At 41.3% G+C, this 21,458-nt stretch overlaps 1 protein-coding gene across 1 annotated transcript in view; it reads right to left on the minus strand.

Moving 5' to 3' along the window:
• ARL8B (ARF like GTPase 8B) overlaps positions 1-19,623 on the minus strand; it is a 53,387-nt gene extending 33,764 nt beyond the window's left edge. Inside the window, exon 1 of the mRNA XM_005896170.2 lies at positions 19,310-19,623. Within this exon, the coding sequence (XP_005896232.2) occupies positions 19,310-19,612 (303 nt within the window). The 5' untranslated portion in view covers positions 19,613-19,623. The remainder of the gene's footprint in view (positions 1-19,309) is intronic.
• Between the last annotated feature and the right edge of the window lie 1,835 nt (positions 19,624-21,458).

Raw genomic sequence — 21,458 nt, forward strand, 5'->3', positions numbered from 1 at the left:
AAAAATTACAAACATCCACAATGGAGATATTACTAAACTCAATAGGTAGTAAAGGGATAATAAGGAAATACTATGAACTCTACCCACACAAATTTAACAACTCCAGTGAAATCAACCAACTCCTTAAAAGTCACAATCTACCAGAACTGCAGGCGAGTTCTTTACCACTGAGCCACCAGGGAAGCCGTTTTTAACAGTCCTCTACTTACTAAAGAGGGCTTCCCTGGTGGCTCAGTGGTAAAGAATTCGCCTGCATATTCAGGAGACACGGGGTTCGATCTCTGGGTAGGGATGATTCCCTGGAGAAGGAAATGGCAACCCACTCCAGTATTCTTGCCCGGAGAATTCTATGGACAGAAAAGCCTGGCAGGCTACAGTCCACAGGGTCGCAAAACAGTCGGACACAACTTAGCGACTAAACAACAGCCACAATTTATTAAAGAAATGGAATTAGTAATTTTAAATCTTCTTAAAAAGAAATCTCTGGACCAAGATATTTTCACTGGGGAACTCTACCAAAACAATACAAACTCTACAAAATCTCTTCCCTAAAAATTAAATCGAACGCGAAGTCGCTCAGTCGTGTCCGACTCTTTGCGACCCCATGGGGTGTAGCCTACCAGGCTCCTCCCTCCATGGGATTCTCCAGGCAAGAGTACTGGAGTGGGCTGCCATTTCCTTCTCAAGGAATATTTCCCAGCTCATTTTATAAGTTCAGCATTACCTTGATACCCAAAAATAGTTTACAACATACACAAAAGTTGATACTCTGTCCGAAAATAAACATAAAATATAAGATAGGAACAAGAAGGAAGAGGAATGGCTCACTGGTTATGATATGCTGAATGGTCTAGATGTCAAAACCGGGCAGTTCTGTCGAACCAAACGCTGGGGAGGAGGGAGGGGAGTGGGAGCACGCCAAGCCCCTTGGCTTCTGGTGGTAACATCTCTGAAATTAATTCTAATTTTCAAAATACAGCAAATCACAGTTCCACATATAGAGCTGCTTCTCTGAGAGTGTCTTTTCTCTTTTGACTGTACCCATGCTTCAGTTTTAAGGAGTGTTAAAATCTGTTCCAACATTCACTACGTAGAGAATTAAAGACAAGATCAATCTGTGCTGGAACTTATCCATGAGGCTTAGTTCCTGAAACACCATGAGAGCATTATTTTTAAAACTGCCACACATGGTCCCCAAAGTGAAGAAAACAACTAATCACATCCTGTATAGGAAGATGATGCCATGACCAACGCCACCTCTGAAAGAACATGACTAGGAAGGCCACTGGGAGCCCCACGAACTCTGTGTCACAAACTGCCCTAATTTCTCTTAGACAAAACACCCATGAGGAATTGAACTGACTCATTCAGAACTCCCAGGTTCAATAATATCCATTAACTACTTTTGCTTCCTGTTCATCTCCATTTCTTTAAGGGAAGTTATATGGGTGTTTCTCTGGGCCATGTAACCGTTGACAACATTTAACACAATTTTCTGAGTCTGCCTCATTCTATTTCCAGGGAAACAAATTTCACTGTTCACTGAAACTGTAATATCCATTAGTGGCTTTTTAGATCTACAATTAAACAAATACCAACTACTGAGAAAGTACCAAGAAACTGTCTCCTAGTTTGGAATTTAACCTGTGACTCTTACTGCTACTTGGAACCCTTAAATGTTAGTATGAAAAATTCTCTAAATATATCCAAGGATTACAGCATATCATGCCAGATGACAGCACATGCATAATCTCTTATCAGTTTCCTTTTCCATCTGGAAGGTATAAATGAAGCTACTGAAACCCTGCTCCATAGGTTTTTATTTCATAAAACAGGCAAGCCTCCCTTATCTTTTAAGGACTAGCCGAGGCATTCTAGACAGCAGTAGTGGAGGCAAGAAAATGTTTCTAAACATAATTGTGATGTCAGACTCTGAGAAAACAAACTGTGAGATCTATCCTTAGGATACATTAAAACATGAATTTTAATTTACTAGCCCTTTATTGCCTACTTTTAAATTTTCCAGCCTTGTGGATTTACAACCTTATCTCACCCGCTAATAACATCACGTGGATTGCTCTGTCTTCCCTCACTGTAAAATGTTTAGCAGCACTGTTTACCTTTTAAAAAATCAAAGTCAATAATTTCACCTCAACGTTTTAAACGAGAGTATATCAATTCTTTTAGCTATCTGTTTATCTGCATATCAGTAGAGACATCTCTGATTCAATATTTATCCCTTTGGCAGTATATTGGCATGGCTGCACAAAATGCCATGGTCTGAATACATTCTCTCTCATGGTTATCTTCTACCCTCTGGCTCAATGGGTGTCCCCAAAGAAACATTACACTCTGTGAAGTTATTCCATTAGCCCAGTCAGTACTATCAGGATTGCTTCATACTGAAACGCAGCTCTTAAATGGTGGCCAGGCATGAACACTGCGTCACTGCACAGCACTCAGTTCCAAACTGCGTGCCTTCCAAGAGGCTATCATCATTATTTATTCAGTAGCTGTCTGCAGCCCCGCTTACTACCATCCGGGTGGGGAGTTGGGTGGGGAGTTTGGAAGGGAACGGAAAGTGCAGAAAGAGACTGAAGGAACAAGAATATTCTCCAGTGATATGTGTTTACTGCATCAAGAACATATTACTTATTAGCTAGGATACACGCTGTTGGCTAACCCTATTAATAACAATAAAAATAACAATAGTGGCACATCTGTCATTTTACTGGCCTCATTTTACAGAAAAGGCAATCAGAAGTCAAGGTCTCAAGATCACATATTCAGCTAAATAGTGGCAAAATTGGAATCTGAACCCAGATCTAAATTTCAAAGCCAGAATGTTATTCTCTACCCGAATATAATACTGAGTGCAGCAACTACACTCCAGTTGAAAAAAAATACTTCAGGCATTTGAGGGTTATTTGACAGGCAAGGGTCATTATTTGTATAGAAGCTTGAAACCAACGTTAGGATGTTCAACAACAGCAACAACAAAAAACACACTTAATGATCAACTGCTGCTGCTGCTGCTAAGTCACTTCAGTCGTGTCCAACTGTGTGTGACCCCATAGACGGAAGCCCACCAGGCACCCCCATCCCTGGGATTCTCCAGGCAAGAACACTGGAGTGGGTTGCCATTTCCTTCTCCAATGCATGAAAGTGAAAAGTGAAAGTGAAGTCGTTCAGTCGAGTCCGACTCTTAGCGACCCCGTGGACTGAGAGGTTGTAAATATGAATGGATACTGTGTTAGTAATCTACTAGCATGTACAATAAAATAAACTTAGAGCAGATCAGAATCTCTTCCACCAAGCCAAAATTAGTGACCACAAAGTTACAAACAGGAAGACAAACCAAACAGACTAGCAAATTTTTCAAAGGGTTACTCCAAACATCCTAGCACATCTATAGTGGATTATGGCAAAGGACAGTCTGTTATCTTAGTTTCTCTCTCACAATACTGGAAAACTTACATCAACATTCAGAAACTGGTCCTCGGAGCCCACTACACCTCTACCCTAAAACTCAGGAGTCGCTGAAACAGGATCCCTGCTCAGTGCTCACTAAGGAGTGAGGGCTTTCCATTTCACCTACCATTTAGCTGGAGCACATGCTCCTGTCTGAATCCCCAAATGTCCCATCAACCACAGTGATAATTACCAACCGTGGAGCACTGTACGCCAGGGACTGTGCTGATTATCTTACCTCATACCATGAGTGCATGGGATACCCAGGGTCACTCCCAAATTGCCAGTGAGCAAACTGAAGCTTTGAGGGGGGTCACAGAACTTGGGCAGATCAAGAATTCAAATTGAGGCAGGTCTGATCCAACACATTTAAACATGACCCAACACTGCCTCACTCTGTTAAGTCAAGAATTATGAAGCAGCTATTGAGTCAGGCCCAGAGCTAACTTAGGGGCCAAAACAATAATAAGGAAGCTTACAGTCTGGAAGTAGGCATAGATGAACAGATAACTGGCACAAATACAATTCTGAACAAAGTACTGTGAAAACAGAGCAAGAGACAATTAACTTTCCCTGGGGCAAGGGTTCACAGATGTGGGCCCTAAACAATACATAAGACAGAGTCATCTAAGGGAAAAGGAACACTGGGAGCTAAAAACTGTATTGTAGTCCAATAAAGAAAAGGTATAGGCCCAAAAAGAACGGATGTCTCATTCTCCTTCATTACCAGAGTCTAACATGTACTCAAAGGCCTGATGCCTCCATCCTTCTCCCCATATCCACGTTGCTGATTTTCACTGGCAAATTTAAGACCTCCTCCGAAGTGTCACAAAAGCACAACACAACACTAAGATTTAGAAATGCTCTTAGGAACAATAAAATAGGGACTAGTAAAGCAGACTGAAAGCATACAGCAACAAACGGCCAAAGAAAGCTAAAACTGCAAATGGACCACCACACGATCACAGATGATTTCCAAATTAGTCTCAGCTGCAAGACTTGGAAGAGCAGTACTTATCAGGTGGCAAAGCAAGCCTAAAGGATTTGTCTGTAAACATGGATTCAGCACAGCTCACCATTTTTATGGAACAGAACATTCAACCTGAGAGTTGAAGCTGAATTCCAGCTTTAGCTAAAACCTGTGTTATTACACCTTTCTTTACCTTATTTAATTAATATCCACTCGACAAATGAGCCAATAAAAAAGTACAGCGCCTTGTGTGTGAAAGCACTTCTTAAAACAGTTTCCTTAACTAAATAAATGAAATGCAAAGATTTTTATTGAATGCCCTGTGTAATGGAGATAAAGGAAAAGGATGATAAAGAAATAGTAGGATGTTTAGGAACATTCTTCATGTTAACTACCGTTGAGAACGACATGGTGCTGTTGGCACAGCCATTTCCTGTCTTGTTTTATGGTGATGTCCACATGTTCCAAAATGCACTGGTGTCTGTGAGCACTGCGAGCACCATAAATCCACGACAGACCACACGAAGGGAGTTTCTAAGTGGACATCAAACAGCCTGAGATACGAGGACTGAGGACTACACTCTGTCTTTGCAACTACAGAGTAAAATAACAAAGAGAAAAAATGATATTCTGAGCCTAATATTATCCACAAGCTTACCCAACACCTAAGAAAAATCCCAACTTAAATCACAAAAGATCAGATACTTTATATGTTTGCTGCTGCTGTTGTTGTTGTTCAGCTGCTCGGTCACGTCCAACTCTTGCAACCCCAGGACTGCAGCTCACCAGGCTTTCCTCTCCTTCACCATCACCCAGAGCTTACTCAAACTCATGTCCATTGAATTAGAGATGCCATCCAACCACTGCATCCTCTGTCATCCCCTTCTCCTTCTGCCTTCAACCTTTCCCTGTATCAGGGTCTTTTCCAGTGAGTTGGCTTTCCACATCAGCTGGCCAAAGTATTGGAGCTTCAGTTTCAGCATCAGTCCTTCTAATATATATTCGGGCTTCCCTGGTGACTCAGAGGGTAAAGCGTCTGCCCGCAATCCCTCGGTCAGGAAGATTCCCTGGAGAAGGACATGGCAACCCACTCCAGTATTCCTGCCTGGAGAATCCCATGGATGGAGGAGCCTGGTGGGCTACATATATAGTCCATGGGGTCACAGAGAGTCAGACATGATATATTCAGAGTTGATCTCCTTTAGGATGGACTGGTTGGATCTCCGTGCAGTCCAAAGGGCTCTCAAGAGTCTTCTCCAGCACCACAGTTCAAAAGCATCAATTCTTCAACCTTCAGCCCTCTTTATGGTCCAACTCTCACATCCATTTCTCTGGTGGCTCAGACGGTAAAAGCATCTGCCTGCAATGCGGGCGACCCAGGTTCGATCCCTGGGTCAGGCAGATCCCGACAAAGGAAATGGCAACCATTCCAGTACTCTTGCCTGGAAAAGTCCATGGATGGAGGAACCTGGTAGGCTACAGTCCACGGGGCCGCAAACAGTCAGACACAACTGAGCGACTTCACCTTCACTTCTCCCTTTCTCACATCCACACATGACTCTACTGGAAAAAGCATAGCTTTGACTAGACAAAGCTTTGTCAGCAAAGTAATGTCTCTGCTTTTTAATATGCTGTCTAGGTTGGTCATAGCTTTTCTTCCAAGGAGTTAAGCATCTTAATTTCACGGCTGCAGTCACCATCTGCAGTGATTTTGGAGCTCCAAAAAATAAAGTCTGTCACTGTTTCCATTGTTTCCCCATCTATTTGCCATGAAGTGATGGGACCAGATGCCACGATCTTTGTTTTCTGAATGTTGAGTTTTAAACTAGCTTCACCACTCTCCTCTTTCACTTTCATCAAGAGCCTCTTTAGTTCCTCTTCGCTTTCTGTCATAAGGGTGGTGTCACCTGAATGTCTGAGGTTATTGATATTTCTCCTGGCAATCTTGACTCCAGCATGTGCTTCCATCCAGCCCTGCATGTTGAAAGCACACAAAAAACACACCGACTTTTCTCTCAGAAGAAAGACACTAAACCAGGGATGTTCCTGGGATAGAAATATCCCCTTCAAATTAAGCAGCAAAAGCTTCCAAGACTATAAGAGCCTGAGTCACTGAATTCAGCTGTCTAAAGGACCTGTTATGGACGGCCTGCATTCTGGGCACAGATTAACGTCCCTAAGCACCAAAAATAAGTCAAGATAGTCCAACTGCAATTCAAAGAAGTGGAGATACCCTGCTTGGTCCTTGTGTACAAAACACTGGCAAGACGTGGAATGAAATTTCAATGCTCAGTTTTAGCTCCACTGTACTTAAACACAGCACTAATTCCCAAACATCGTTCCCTTTATATCATTAATTATATAATACATTTTATACTCAACACATCCCCTTCTCTTCACCATACCCTCTCTTCTCTACCCTATATGGGCTACTTGTTCACCACACAATCACATTTCCCACCATTCACTTAAATCCTTAAAAAGGTCTTTGACTACGTATGAATTTCCCTTGGCTCGACCCATCTGATTCAACTGCTCAACTGTACTCACTCCACTTTCATAATAATGCTCACTACTTTCCCTGACTCCCTATCCCCATTTCATTCTCTCTCAACTAGATCCTTGTAATGAGCTGATAACTTTTTGATGGTCTCTACACTGCTACTAAGTTAATCCTTTGGAAACACAGTTCTTCATTCCCTTGAACAAGAATCTTCAATGCCTCCCCATGCCTACAGATTCAAACTCAGTCAAGGCTTTTTGTGAACTAGATCAGCCTATTTTTCCGGTCTTTTGTTTCTTTCCTTCATGCAGGCAGACTACAGTCCTATGGGGTCACAAAGAATTAGACACAACTGAGCATGCACTCACACAGGTTATAATTAATCTGACAAAAGTTTTTGCCCTCAAACGTGTCTCTGCTTCTCCTTTGCTTCTCCTACTGTTCCTTCACGGCACTGGACGCTCCAGGAGGGAAGGAAACATGTCTGTTTTGTTCTTCATTATACATATGCTGCCTAGAACAATGCCTCAAATAACTACTGAATGAATGAAAACTACTCTAATCAAAGCTTAGCTTGACACCCATTCTCAGCATAGTCCCAGCAAACTGCCTTTCTAGAACTCCTCTGACGTCTTCCATGAGGGTAGGGAGATTTCCAGAGCATTATGAGAAAATTTTAAGACAGTTGATATTTCTAACCTATACATGACTACTATAAGGCACATATTCTACTATAAATAATCTTGTCTGGTACATTTACAAATCATCTCCTACCACAATGCCTTGCACACAGTTTGAGTGTAACAGAACAGACACACTAGTTTACTGTTAAATTCATTCATTCATTTACTCAACATTTAGAGAGCTTATTATGTGCCAGGCACTGTTCTTTGCTTTGGGATGCAGCAGTGAAAAAAGGAAAAAGCCCCTATGGAACTTATATACAGAAAACAAATGAAGACAAAAAGCAAGATAACTTCTGATGGTGGTATAAGTGTGGTGAAAATTATGATGGAGGTAATATGAGCAATCCTGACTGGGGAAGATATCCATCCTTGGATTGAGAGAGGAAGAGATCAAGAGTTCTGTCTTGAACTGACTGAACTTGAGTCACCTATCACCATGACACAAGGTAAATCAAACAGACTAGAGCACACGAGACCACTAAGTCTGTACAGCATGATCCCATCACTGTGATCAGAAAGCATGTACTGGGCATTAGGCTAAGTGAAATAAGTCTCACGGAGGAAGACGCATATATGGCATCTAAACAAAGAGCAAAACAAGCCAAACTTGCAGGCACAAAACAGATGGGATAGGGAGCAGATGAAAGGAGATCAAAAGATACAAACTTCCAGTTACAAAATACATAAGTCATGAGGTGCCATGTACAGAAATGGGACCACAGTTAAGAACACTGTGCTGTATGTATATTTGCAGTTGCTGAGAGTTAATCATCACAAGAAAAAAAACTGTAACGATGTAAGGCTAGTGATGTTAGTGATGAGAACTGGATTTGCTGTGGTGATTATTCCACAATATGTACAAACACAGAATCACTGTTACAAACCCCAAATTCATGTTACATGTCAACTATGTCCATTTTTAAAAGTATATATTTGTATATACAAAGGGATGGGGGAAAATGTGATGGATACCCAGCTTAATATTAACAGTAATTAAACCTTAATGGTGTTATTATTATTATTTCCTATTTGTATCAGCACTATTTAAACAATATGGATTTGGGGTATTTTTTTAAAAAAACAAACATTCTACGGTTTCTTGGTTTTTCAAATTTTTGATTGGAGATTAACTGTTTTACAATGTTGAATTGGTTTCTGTTGTATAACAATGTGAATCAGCTGTAAGTACACATAAATCCCCTCCTTCTCGAGTCTCCCTGCCACTCCTTCCCATTGTTTTAAGGTTTTTAATTGAGCCATTGAATAAAGAAATAAAACCAAAATAAGGAAACCAACAGCTAGTGGAGTGAAACAGGTAGATTTTGGAAGGGGAAAAAAAGTGAATTTCCTCCCCTCAATTTCCTTCTATTCAGAAATGACCAAATCTATACATTTGCTAAACCATTCTCCAGACAAAATGACCTTTCAAGAAAAAAGTAAAGAAAAAGTAGGCCTAGTGGTGAGTGTCTAAACCAGACCTTAAGGCACCTTCAGAGAAGAAACACTGCCAAAAGCCCTTTCTGGCCCAGTCTGCATGCAGTCTACACAGCCCACTTCTCATCTAGGGGAACAGGCCAATACAGATTCAGCACTGTCTGTTGGGACTTGCAAATTTACAGCGGTCAACGGTGATTTAAACCCACTTGACCCTTAAATCCTGGCGAAAAATTACAACAAACACATGCAAGAAACAATACTATGGTCTTGTCCAAAATTAAAATTGTCTTCTGTGCATACACTTGTACAGGATACCTATATTCTAGAGGGCAGGTACGACTCAAAAGGGCCACTCTTCTTCCTATGAGGTTCAATCTACCTTTCCACCTTTTACATCTCAATTTTTCTTTTGGGAAGAGGCTGGGATCTTATAACTATCTTATATTGGAGCCTTATACTTTCATTTTATCCTCTGGTCTCTGAGTAAAAGGTCCAATTCCAGGTGTAAGAAAACACCACTACACCTCAAATAATAAGGTTCTCAGTCCTTATTCACTCTTTAGAAGCATCACAACTGAAGAACAGAGAAGTTAAATGAGTTGGCCACAGTCCTGCTATTAGTCAGTGGTAGGACAAACAAAAGAACAACTCATATTTCCAATTCCCAGTTCAAACTGTTTTCACAACAAAAACTGCAATTACATACACACACACACACACACACACACATACACACACACAGAATTATACAAGTAGGTCCATCAAAAATTACTAGCCTATCCAGGAGGCTAAGACATTTTCCTACCAGCCCACTTCAGCTATCAAAAAAATTCAACATGATAAAATATAACGTTCAAGATTTTTCAAACAATTAAACAAAACAAAAGCTTACTTCCTAAACAAAAGCTACAGTTAAATATAATCAAGACAAATATAAGCAGTAATTTAACATAAAGCTGATGATTACACCCAACATTACTCCCGACACACAGCAGTCACCATTTTTTTTAGTTACCATTTACCGAGTGCTCTCTATGTACAAGGCACAGTGCTAAGCACACGGCTGCTGCTGCTGCTAAGTCGCTTCAGTCGTGTCCAACTCTGTGCCACCCCGTAGACGGCAGCCCACCAGGCTCCACTGTCCCTGGGATTCTCCAAGCAAGAACACCGGAGTGGGTTGCCATTTCCTTCTCCAATGCATGAAAGGGAAAGGTGAAAGTGAAGTTGCTCAGTCATGTCTGACTCTTAGCAACCCCATGGACTGCAGCCCACCAAGTTCCTCCATCCATGGGATTTTCCAAGCAAGAGTACTGGAGTGGGGTGCCATTGCCTTCTCCGAGCACAAGGCTAAGCACTTCACAAACATTCATTTAATTCTGAAAGCCACTCCAGGAGGCAGTTCTTTGACTATCTACTTTTTACAGAGGAGGAAAAATGAAACACAGACGCTAACAAAAGTGATGTATAGCTAAGTCAGTATTCAAATCCAAATCTGTCAGACTCCAGAACTCTCATTCCTAACTACGCTACACTTCGCACACTGTAATATGAACATGGGTTCATAAAGACATTTGTTCTTAATTTTGTATTTTAAATGCAATGTTTGTCTACTGGTAAATACATGTGAGTACCAAGCATGTGCCAGGCAGTGTTTAAGGCACTTTTATACTCGAGAGAACAAATAAAGAGAATTTCCAAGGAGATCACATTATATAAACAGTAACCTAGCAGCTAACACATGCCTTATCCTGATCACTGTTCAAAGTGTTTTATAAGTATTAACCCACAGTAACTCTAAGAAATGACTATTATTCCCATTTTACAAATAAGGAAGCAGATACTGAGTTGAATAACTTACCAAAAATACCACAAGAGTCAGGATGTGAACCTAGATCTTCTGGCTTTCAACTCCTAACCTCCCTGCCATTTTAACTCAAGGAGCCACTTAAACATATTCTAAATAAACTCAACTATACCACATTCATATGCCAACAAATTTAGGCTCAAAATATATTCTCACAGTAATACTATTCTGGCGGATGCTTAACTAATTCCTGTCAATTGGTACAAAGGACATTTTTAGAATCAGTTTGCCAATCATCATTCAATTTTTCCTTTTTAACAACAATTACTTTTCTAACCCCAGTCTAGCAGAAAAGGCCTCAATTTTCAAGATAGGTGTCACAACTTAGATATCTGAATCCTAAAATTATTTTGCCAGTATTACAATTTTTTAAAATTACAGTATTCTTGAAGATCATTTCTAAATGAACCCTAAAGCTTTATTACTATTTTAATTTTTTTTAAGTTCCTGTCAGGATATGAAATAAGAATGTTCCTCTATTAAATAAAACTGGGCAAACTATGAAATCAGATCCAAATAGCAGATCCAATGTCTAATTTAAGAAACACTGTAACCTTAAAAAAAAAAATAGCACAATAGAATATAAGATCTGTGGTTTTGACTTTGAAGAAAGAAATGAACTCAAATTACTCCATTACAGATTTCAATTTTGATTTGTCCCATCTCAGAAAAACTAAAATCCTTAAATTATCATTTGATTTTGACCTATTCAGCAAACAGGTTAATACTTTTTCCTTTTTTTTTCATACAAGAGCTCAAAAGACATGAATCAACTTTTACAAATGTAAACAATACTCAAGTTACAAGTTTAAAAATGTCATATGCTATAGTTTCAAGAAGTGATCTATCTAGCAAACTTCTTTAGACTCTGGTTTAGAAAAAAAATATTTCTAACACCTCTCCCTTCAAAAAGCAGCATCCCACTATAACAGGGCAAGACTGGGTAAGGACTGCATGGAAATACATCATAATTCTGCAATACAAACTCCTGATGCAATCCACCAGTAAGTTTAAAACTAAACTGTGATAGCTACAGGGGATCAGCTGTATTTTTATGGGTTGCCTAAAAGTTCAATTAAAAAAAGAAAATTGAAAAGGAATTATGTTTTCTACAGTCTTAGTCTTAGCAGTTGCTGAAGCATAAATGGTACTTCTTAAAACACGAAAACAGAGCAATTATCTGATGAAGTGAAGTGAAGTGAAGTTGCTCAGTCGTGTCCGACTCCTTGCGACCCCGTGGACTGTAGCCTACCAGGCTCCGCCGTCCATGGGATTTTCCAGGCAAGAGTACTGGAGTGGATTGCCATTTCCTTCTCCAGGGGATCTTCCCAACCCAGGAATCAAACCCTGGTCTCCCGAATTGCAGGCAGATGCTTTTACTGTCTGAGCCACCAGGGAAGCATGAAAACATGAAAACAGAGCAATTATCTGATAGGATAGTTTAAAAATACTGTTGGTTAACTTTACAACAAAACTAAGTATGCCCTAAAAATACCATAGGACACAGTGCTTAAATGAAGTCCAAGTTTACGTAGTATATAAAATCTGTTCAGAAGACCTTCTAAGTAGGAGTGCATACTTTCTGGAAAACAATTTTGGCCATTTGACATGAAATATGTTCATGCCCTTGATTCAGTGATGCCAACTCTGGAATCTATCCCCAGGAAATGCAGATCAAATTGATGTACAACAGCAAAACCCTGGAAACCACTCAAATGTCCAATAATGAGGAAATGATCAAATACATTATGGTATATCCACAAGATATGCTATAACAGAATAAATTATGAAGGCATTAAAGATGGTTTTAGAACAGAAGAATGTGTACATGATAATTAAAACAAACCATGATACAAACATTATAAATAGTATCTCAAAACTTAAAAAAAAAAAAGGGTTTGGATATACACATTATTAAAAAAAAAAAAAAGACGAAAGGGAAATACTTTGATATGCTGACAGTAGTTAATCTTGGATGGTGGGGATAACAAGCAGTTTATATGTTATAGTATTCTTTCCAAATATCTACTAATGACTTTGTGATAGTTTGATAATTAGGAAAAAAAATCTTCTAAAAATAGTAACTATTTTTTATAGTACAATGAATTTTGTATCCATGTGCAGTGACATTCTTTATCTTAAAAGAGACTTAACATTTGAGAAACTTAGTAAGTGCTTTAAGTTGTGAAATATCCTCTAAGATAGTAATTTAAAATGCCTTAATGCACTCTTAACAGCTTTTTAACAAGAACATTTTGCTCTGGGATTCTAAGCCTGCATTGGAAAAAATGAGTGAGGGGAAAAGGATAAAGAAGTTTGAAGAAATGCTCCTTAGCAAGTTGCTTCCTGTTCCACAATTTCAAATCTCTATCTGAAGGCAACCCGGAAGGCCAGCTCCTATAGTCACAGTTCAGATTTGCTAAACTTTACAGGTAAATATAAAAACTATTTTTGGCATTCTTACCCTAGAGTAATTCAATAAGGAACACTCTGATCACAGAATTATTTCTCCTTTTTTTTTTAAACATAGTTCAGCTTCTCTGGTAGTTAAGTGGTAAAAAATCCGCTTGCGAATGCAAAAGATGCAGATTTGATTCCTGGGTCAGGAAAATCCCCTGGAGAAGGAAATGGCAAACCACTCCAGTATGCTTGCCTGGAAAATCCCATGGACTGAGGAGCATGGCGGGCTACAGTCCATGGAGCTGCAGAGACTTGGCAACTAAACAATAACAACATAGTTCAATAACCCAACAACGCCTGTTAGTTATTTAAATGTTCGAACGTAATAATATTCAACTGTGCTGTGTGCCTCAGTTCAGTCACTCAGTCATGTCCCACTCTTTGTGACCCCATGAATCGCAGCACGCCAGGCCTCCCTGTCCATCACCAACTCCCGGAGTTCACTCAGACTCACGTCCATCGAGTCAGTGATGCCATCCAGCCATCTCATCCTCTGTCGTCCCCTTCTGCTCCTGCCCCCAATCCCTCCCAGCATCAGAGTCTTTTCCAATGAGTCAACTCTTCACATGAGGTGGCCAAAGTACTGGAGTTTCAGCTTCAGCAGCAGTCCTTCCAATGAACACCCAGGACAGATCTCCTTTAGGATGGACTGGTTGGATCTCCTTGCAGTCCAAGGGACTCTCAAGAGTCTTCTCCAACACCACAGTTCAAAAGCATCAATTCTTGGGCGCTCAGCCTTCTTCACAGTCCAACTCTCACATCCATACATGACCACAGGAAAAACCATAGCCTTGACTAGACGAACCTTTGTTAGCAAAGTAATGTCTCTGCTTTTCAATATGTTATCTAGGTTGGTCATAACTTTCCAAGGAGTAAGCGTCTTTTAATTTCATGGCTGCAATCACCATCTGCAGTGATTTTGGAGCCCAAGAAAATAAAGTCTGACACTGTTTCCACTGTTTCCCCATCTATTTCCCATGAAGTGATGGGACCAGATGCCATGATCTTCGTTTTCTGAATGTTGAGCTTTAAGCCAACTTTTTCACTCTCCTCTTTCACTTTCATCAAGAGGCTTTTGAGTTCCTCTTCACTTTCTGCCATAAGGGTGGTGTCATCTGCATATCTGAGGCGATTGATATTTCTTCCAGCAATCTTGATTCCAGTTTGTGCTTCTTCCAGCCCAGCGTTTCTCATGATGTACTCTGCATATAAGTTAAACAAACAGGGTGACAATATACAGCCTTGACGTACTCCTTTTTCTATTTGGAACCAGTCTGTTGTTCCATATCCAGTTCTAACTGTTGCTTCCCGACCTGTAAATAGGTTTCTCAAGAGGCAGGTCAGGTGGTCTGGTATTCCCATCTCTTTCAGAATTTTCCACAGTTTATTGTGATCCACACAGTCAAAGGCTTTGGCATAGTCAATAAAGCAGAAATAGATGTTTCTCTGGAACTCTCTTGCTTTTTCGATAATCCAGCAGATGTTGGCAATTTGATCTCTGGTTCCTCTGCCTTTTCTAAAACCAGCCTGAACATCTGAAGTTCACGGTTCACGTATTGCTGAAGCCTGGCTTGGAAAATTTTGAGTATTACTTTACTAGCGTGTGAGATGTGTGCAATTGTGCAGTAGTCTGAGCATTCTTTGGCATTGCCTTTCTTTGGGATTGGAATAAAAACTGACCTTTTCCAGTCCTGTGGCCACTGCTGAGTTGCTGTGTGCCTACTTGCCCCTAATTCATGGGCAGATCATTCTTTCCCCCAATTCATGTCTTCAAATACACACACACACACACACACACACACACACTGTATTTGTGTGTGTGCATGCATGTGTAGTCCTCAAATGGTAGTCAATACGCTTAAGATGTTGGATTTAAAATGCTGTTCATATTCATAAGAGGAGTATGCTCACATTCAAAATAAATATTTAAGGAATTAAGATCTCCCGATTCACAGCTCTATGATTCTAATCTCAGGTCTACAGAGGGAGGTAAGGAGAAAATGCACTGGCCCCGGGTTCTAATTTTATCTCTGCTACTAATTAGCCTTAGGAATTTCACTTAACCTTTCTGGATCTCCTGGCTACATCTATAAAACAAGGATAAAAGTAGACCACTTAATTTTTTTTTTTAACAAACTTAAAAAAATTATTCTAGGTCCAAATTTCTACAGTCTTTCCAAGTATCTCCTTTTTGTAATTCTCAGGAGTAATAAACTTTTCCTTTGATTAACCTATGAGCTATCAACACTTCACAAAAATGTAGAGAAATTTTTTATAATACTACTACTTTCAAAAATACACAATGTCTATAAAACTTATCCATTTTGGTAAATCCTATCAAACATTTCTTCATAACTATCCTATAACCCATCTAAGAGTCTCAGTTAAGAGTAAAGGTTACTCAACATAAATTACACATACAAAACACATGATTTATTATGCAACAACTGCCATAATACTTAGCAATAAGCAGTATTTCATTTTCTAACATTAATCAAAAAACTAAAGACTTGGAGGTGTTCTACATGTAAGTAATTCAGCTTCACAAACCTCTACAGTAAGTTAAATAACATCTCTCAGTCTTATTAACTTTTAAGGCAGTAAATATAGCCACATTTTAATGTGATGTTTACAAAAAGTTGATATTTACCTAAGAAAACCAGTTTCACCTGAAGCTTTTCATACCTGGAAAATTACTTTGAATTTGAGAAATAAATGGCCATCTTTCTAAAGTGACACATAGTGTTCAACACGTCTGAATCTCTGAGTCTATAAATCAAACATTTTATACAAAGAATAATGCAGTTGATTTTTTAAAAATAAAGCTAAATTTACTATTTTAGACATACTGTTTGTATCTAAAACTCTGTAAATTCACTATAGACTACTAACTTTTCCCTCACCCTCGATATATAAGAAACACAGATTAGGTTAAAGCCTGAGGTTTAAAAAAAATTTACTGAGGTCTCTTTCTTCCAAGTTTCCCTGGTGGCTCAGCAGTAAGGAATCCACTTGCAAACACAGGAGACTCGAGTTTGATCTCTGGGTCAGGAAGATCCCCTGGAGAAGGAGATAGCAACCCACTCCAGTATTCTTGCCTAGGAAACCCCATTGACAGAGGAGCCTGGTAGGCGTCCATGGGGTCGAAAAAGAGTCGGACAGGACTTAGTAACTGACAACTTTTTTCCATCATCTTAAAGACCACAGGCGATCACAGTCATGATTTTTTTCTTAACAGAACCTAGTCACATTACGGTCTTTCCTGGTGGCTCAGAGGGTAAAGAATCAGTCTGCAATGTGGGAGACCAGAGTTTGATCCCTGGGTTGGGAAGATCCCCTGGAGAAGGGAATGGGTACCACTCCAGTATTCTTGCCTGGAGAATTCCATGGAAAGAGGAACCTGGCATGCTACAGCCCATGGGATCGCAGAGAGTCAGACATGACTGAGTGACTAAGACTGCATCTGCAACCCACATTCAGAAAGAAGAGTCTAGGTAATTCCCGGGCAGTCCAGTGGTTAGGACGCAGAGCTCTCACTGCCAAGGGTCAGAGTTCAATCCCTGCTCAGGGAACTAAGATCCTCCAAGCTGCACAGCTTGCCCAAACCGAAACAAAAATAAGAGTCTAACGTTAAAACAATAGTTCACTTTGAGTTCAACAGCTTTCCAGATGTTAACAGATGGGGGGAGAGGGAGGACACGCTGCGATTACTTGTCATGATCTATGAATCCACTACAGCAGTCCACATTTGAATACCTACACAAATGCAAAGGAATGACCTCAGCTAATATCTTTCTAAATATTTTTCAAAATGCCGTTTCTGCATTAAATGACTGTACCCACTACAAATAATACAACACTTATCATTTATCTAGCCCCTTCTATGGGCAGGCATGATGCTCATCACTTAACATCTGTCATTTCATGCACTCACAGCAACTCTGTAAGAAACCTATTATTAACTCCTCTTAATAGATGGGAAAGCAAAGACTGAAAGAGGATACAAGGCTGCTAAGTGGCAGAGCCAGATTGCAAATCCAGGGTTGTTTGACTTCAAAGCTCATGCTCATTATGTCAAGCTAACCTGTCTACTAAACACACAAGCATGAAAATCGAGCTTATGGTTTCAGGAGTTCCTCAAGATTTACTAAAATCTTTTTAGGTTTCCCAAGCATAACTATTTCTCTGTAACAAATACAATTAATTGTAGTAATAAACCTACAAAACACTATAATTAAGTCTTCTCAAAAAGAGAGGATTTAGGAAGAGACACCAATTCTTCAACATCCCAAAACAGTATCAGAAAATTTACAATTAAATGAGCTCAGCTTATCTTTTCCACATCATATAAGGAGTTCGAATATGGATACTTAGCCAAAGCCTGAAGTTTTTTCTTACTAATTTTAATGGTATTAGATATCCAATCCACTCTTTTAGGCCTGATGAAAAGACAGTCATCTCAAGCCTCCAGCCCAATAACATTACAAGAGCCAAACAAATAGGCAAGTTTTCCTTATGCTTATATGCAATATTACTCAAAGCAAGTTTGGATGTCTGCTCATCTCTACTTCTCCTTCCTGTTGCTCTATCACTGCAAGGACTAAGAGTCACAAGTTACACAAGTTGAGTTCTCCAACAAGACAGGCGTGTTTGAATCATTCCACTAACCAAACCAGTTGGACAGCGAGTCGCCAATAAAAAAAGGATTTCACCCATCATCTAAACGGTGGAAAAACTGCTGCCATCTCTCTTTGGAGTAGCTCAAAAGTTCATCCATGACAAGCTCAAGTCCGTATCAGCTAAGACTGAGTCACAGCAACTCCTGGGCTCTAAACGAAGACTGACGAGAATCGTTCACTCTTATTCCTTCCCCTGCCAACCAAACGAGCAAAATTTAATTATCCTCCTTCCCTCAATCACCGATGAATAAACACCACACTGTATATAGGTTCCCAGGGCAATTTCTTTCCCTCCCAGAAACTCATTCCCTGGGCGTGGATGTTTCTACCCAGTCCCTTCCTTTCTCTGTATGTAAGAAAAACCATTACAGAAGACCAACACCTCTTTTCCAACTTCATGCTGACCACAAATCTTAGCCCCTAAACGAGGACAATTAGCTCTAGAAATATAGACCCCACCCACCCACCCACCCACCCAACTTCTTGGCTTTATAAAAGCTGTGCACTTGTAAATCAACTATACTTCAAATAAACAAATTAATTAAAAAATAAAAGCTGTGCACTATTATGGACTGGCTGGAAATGTCTGTCTTTAGCTTTACCGGCGAACGCAGCACAATCTACTCGGCCCCTCGGGGAACGGGTGAGAAAACCAATTAACTGAATAACACGAGACAAGCTGCCTGAAGAATTGAGGGATGAACCCACACTGGTCCCCTGCTTTCCTCACAATGGTGCTCTCCGTCCCGAGTGGCTAGTTGAGACAATCTCAATTATTTTAGGCTTTCTCACGGGACACACGGACTGGCCAAATCCCACCCTTCAGGAAAGTGACAAGCTGAAGTTAACCCCTGCGCGGCCCGAAAAGACCAAACTCGAAGGAAATCCCAGACCCCCACCCCGCAAGCGCCTTAAAAATGTGACAAGGCCAATTACACCCTTTCCAAACCCCGGCCGCGACGAGGACACGGCGCTTGGAAGAAGACGACTAAATGGAAATAACCCTTCAACTGCCGACCGCACCGATACACTTCAGCCACCAACACGCGGGAAACTCCAGGTCCTGACGCTCGGGGAGGCGACCAGCACAGCTGCCCCCTCCTCCGACACGCACACTCCCAAGAGCCCCGCCGCGCTGAGGGGACCCCCACCCCCCCACCACCGCCCGGCCTTCGAGCAGACGCCGGGCCGGACTCGCGGGCTGCGGCGCCCCGGGAGGGTAAGCGGGAGGGCACTCACCGCGATGACATTGACGAAGGTGGTCTTGCCCGAGTACTGCAGCCCCACGAGCGTCAGCTCCATCTCCTCCTTCCAGAAGAGCGAGCGGAACCAGTCCAGCAGGCGGGAGATGAGCGCCAGCATGATGGCGGCCGGGAGGGAGGACGGACGGACGGGCGAGCGGGCGGGCAGCGGCGGCGGCGACGACCTCCACACGAGCGGGCCTCGGCCCGGACCCCGCCAACGGCTCCTCGGGGCCCCGGCGCGACACAGGCGGACACTGGCGGGCGACGGCGGCCGGAGCCAGGAAGCCGAGCCGGTCATATGACTCGCCCTACCCCCCACGCTCGTCCCCGCGCCGCCGCCGGCGCCCACGGCAAGAGCGGCAAGGCCCGTCCGGCCAGGCGCGCCCGCCGCCTGCAGCGCCACCTGGTGGAGCCTCCGTGCAGCACCGTGCACCAGCGTGCCGCCCTTGGGCTCCTTTCCTACTATATACTCCTTGGCTCATTCCTGTTGATTCATTCATCATTCATTTTCTCTACAATTGTTTGCTGACTGTCGGCTCTGTGCAGAAAGACTTCAAAACTCTGCGGGTTTCATCATGAAAATCCCTGTCCTACGTAACAAAAGATGGAAGCCACACGTGTTTATCAGTAGAGGAGTGATTAGCACATTCCCAAAACTGAATACTGTTTTTTAAAAAATGAGAAAGTTTTCTGTAAACTGATATGTAATGATGTCCAGGAAGTATTTTCAAGGTGCATAAACTAAGGCACCAACTATGCATTATATGATATTTTTGGTATAATATGGGAAAACAAGAATACATATGTACATATATAAAACACGTATTATGGTTGCATAAAGAAATGCTGGAAGACTAATAAAAACAGTTTTCTATTGGGGTGAGGTAAACTGGATGGTCAAAGGCAGAAATGGGAATGAGACTTCTCTGAATATCTTTTTATATCATTTTCACTTAAATCATATAAATGAGTTGCCTGTTGAAAAGTTTAATTTAATTAAAAGGTACATTAAAATGTCTGCAAGGTTTTCAGATTTTAGAAAACCCTCCCTCTGAGGAGCTTACCTTCCACAGAGGGAGAAGAATAGGGAGTGGCCCCTGATGTAGTCAGACTACCCTCAACGTGATAACCTAGAGGCCGTGAGAAGGAGAGCGAGGCACTCATCCGGTGGAAGCACATTCCAGACAGAAGGAACAGCAAAGACTCTGAAGGGGAAAGGTGTTTAGAATGCTCTAGGAACAGAATTCAGTGCTGTCACCTCAGATTAATAAGACAGGGAGTGGGAAGAGAGATGAATGGAGGCAGCGGCTGGGATCAGAAGAAGGAAGGCATGGGGGCTCTAGTTCGATCTCGGTGTAATAGGGAACTGGGAAGGTGAACCAATTTATATTTTTAAAAGTTTGCTCTGGCAGTTCCATGCAGCAATGATGGTAGGAAGGCATTATGGATTGAACTGTGTCCCTGCAAAAGATATGTTGGAGTCCTGACCTTCCAGTACCTCAGGATGTGACCTTTGCAAACGAGGACCAAAGCAGATATAATCAGTTAAGATGGTCTTAGCAGGGTACAGTAGGCCCTTAATAGAAAATGACTGGTGTCCTTGTAAGAAGAGGAGAAGATGCACGGGCACAGAAGGGGAGAAAACCACGGGACGACAGAGGCAGAGACTGAAGTGTTGCAGCTGCAAGCCAGGGAACACCAAGAAATGGCCAAGAAACCACCACTTTTCCATTTAATAGAAAAGTCACTTCTTACTTCCTGATTCTAGTTTCATATTAAAAGGAAAAAAAAAACTTTATATCGGGACTTCCCTGGGTGTCCCGTGGTTAGGACTTGGCATTTCCACTGCTGCGACCCAGGTTCAGTCCCTGGAGATCCCGCAAGCTGTGTGGTGGGAGCAAAAACAAAAGAAAACCAAAAAACTAAAACTAAAACCTTTATAAATTATTTTTTGTCATAAAAGCACAGTATGATGGTTGTACAACAATCAAGAAGTACAGAGGCATAATCTGTCTCTGGGCATCCTCACTTCCCCATCTCTGATGTAACCCATTTGAAGAATTTACTTTTTTATTGATCAAATAAACATTTATGGGCTTCCCTGGTGGCTCAGACAGTAAAGAATCCACCTGCAATGCAGGAGA

This window comes from Bos mutus, chromosome 22 (genome assembly GCF_027580195.1).
Source record: "Bos mutus isolate GX-2022 chromosome 22, NWIPB_WYAK_1.1, whole genome shotgun sequence".
NCBI lineage: Eukaryota > Metazoa > Chordata > Mammalia > Artiodactyla > Bovidae > Bos > Bos mutus.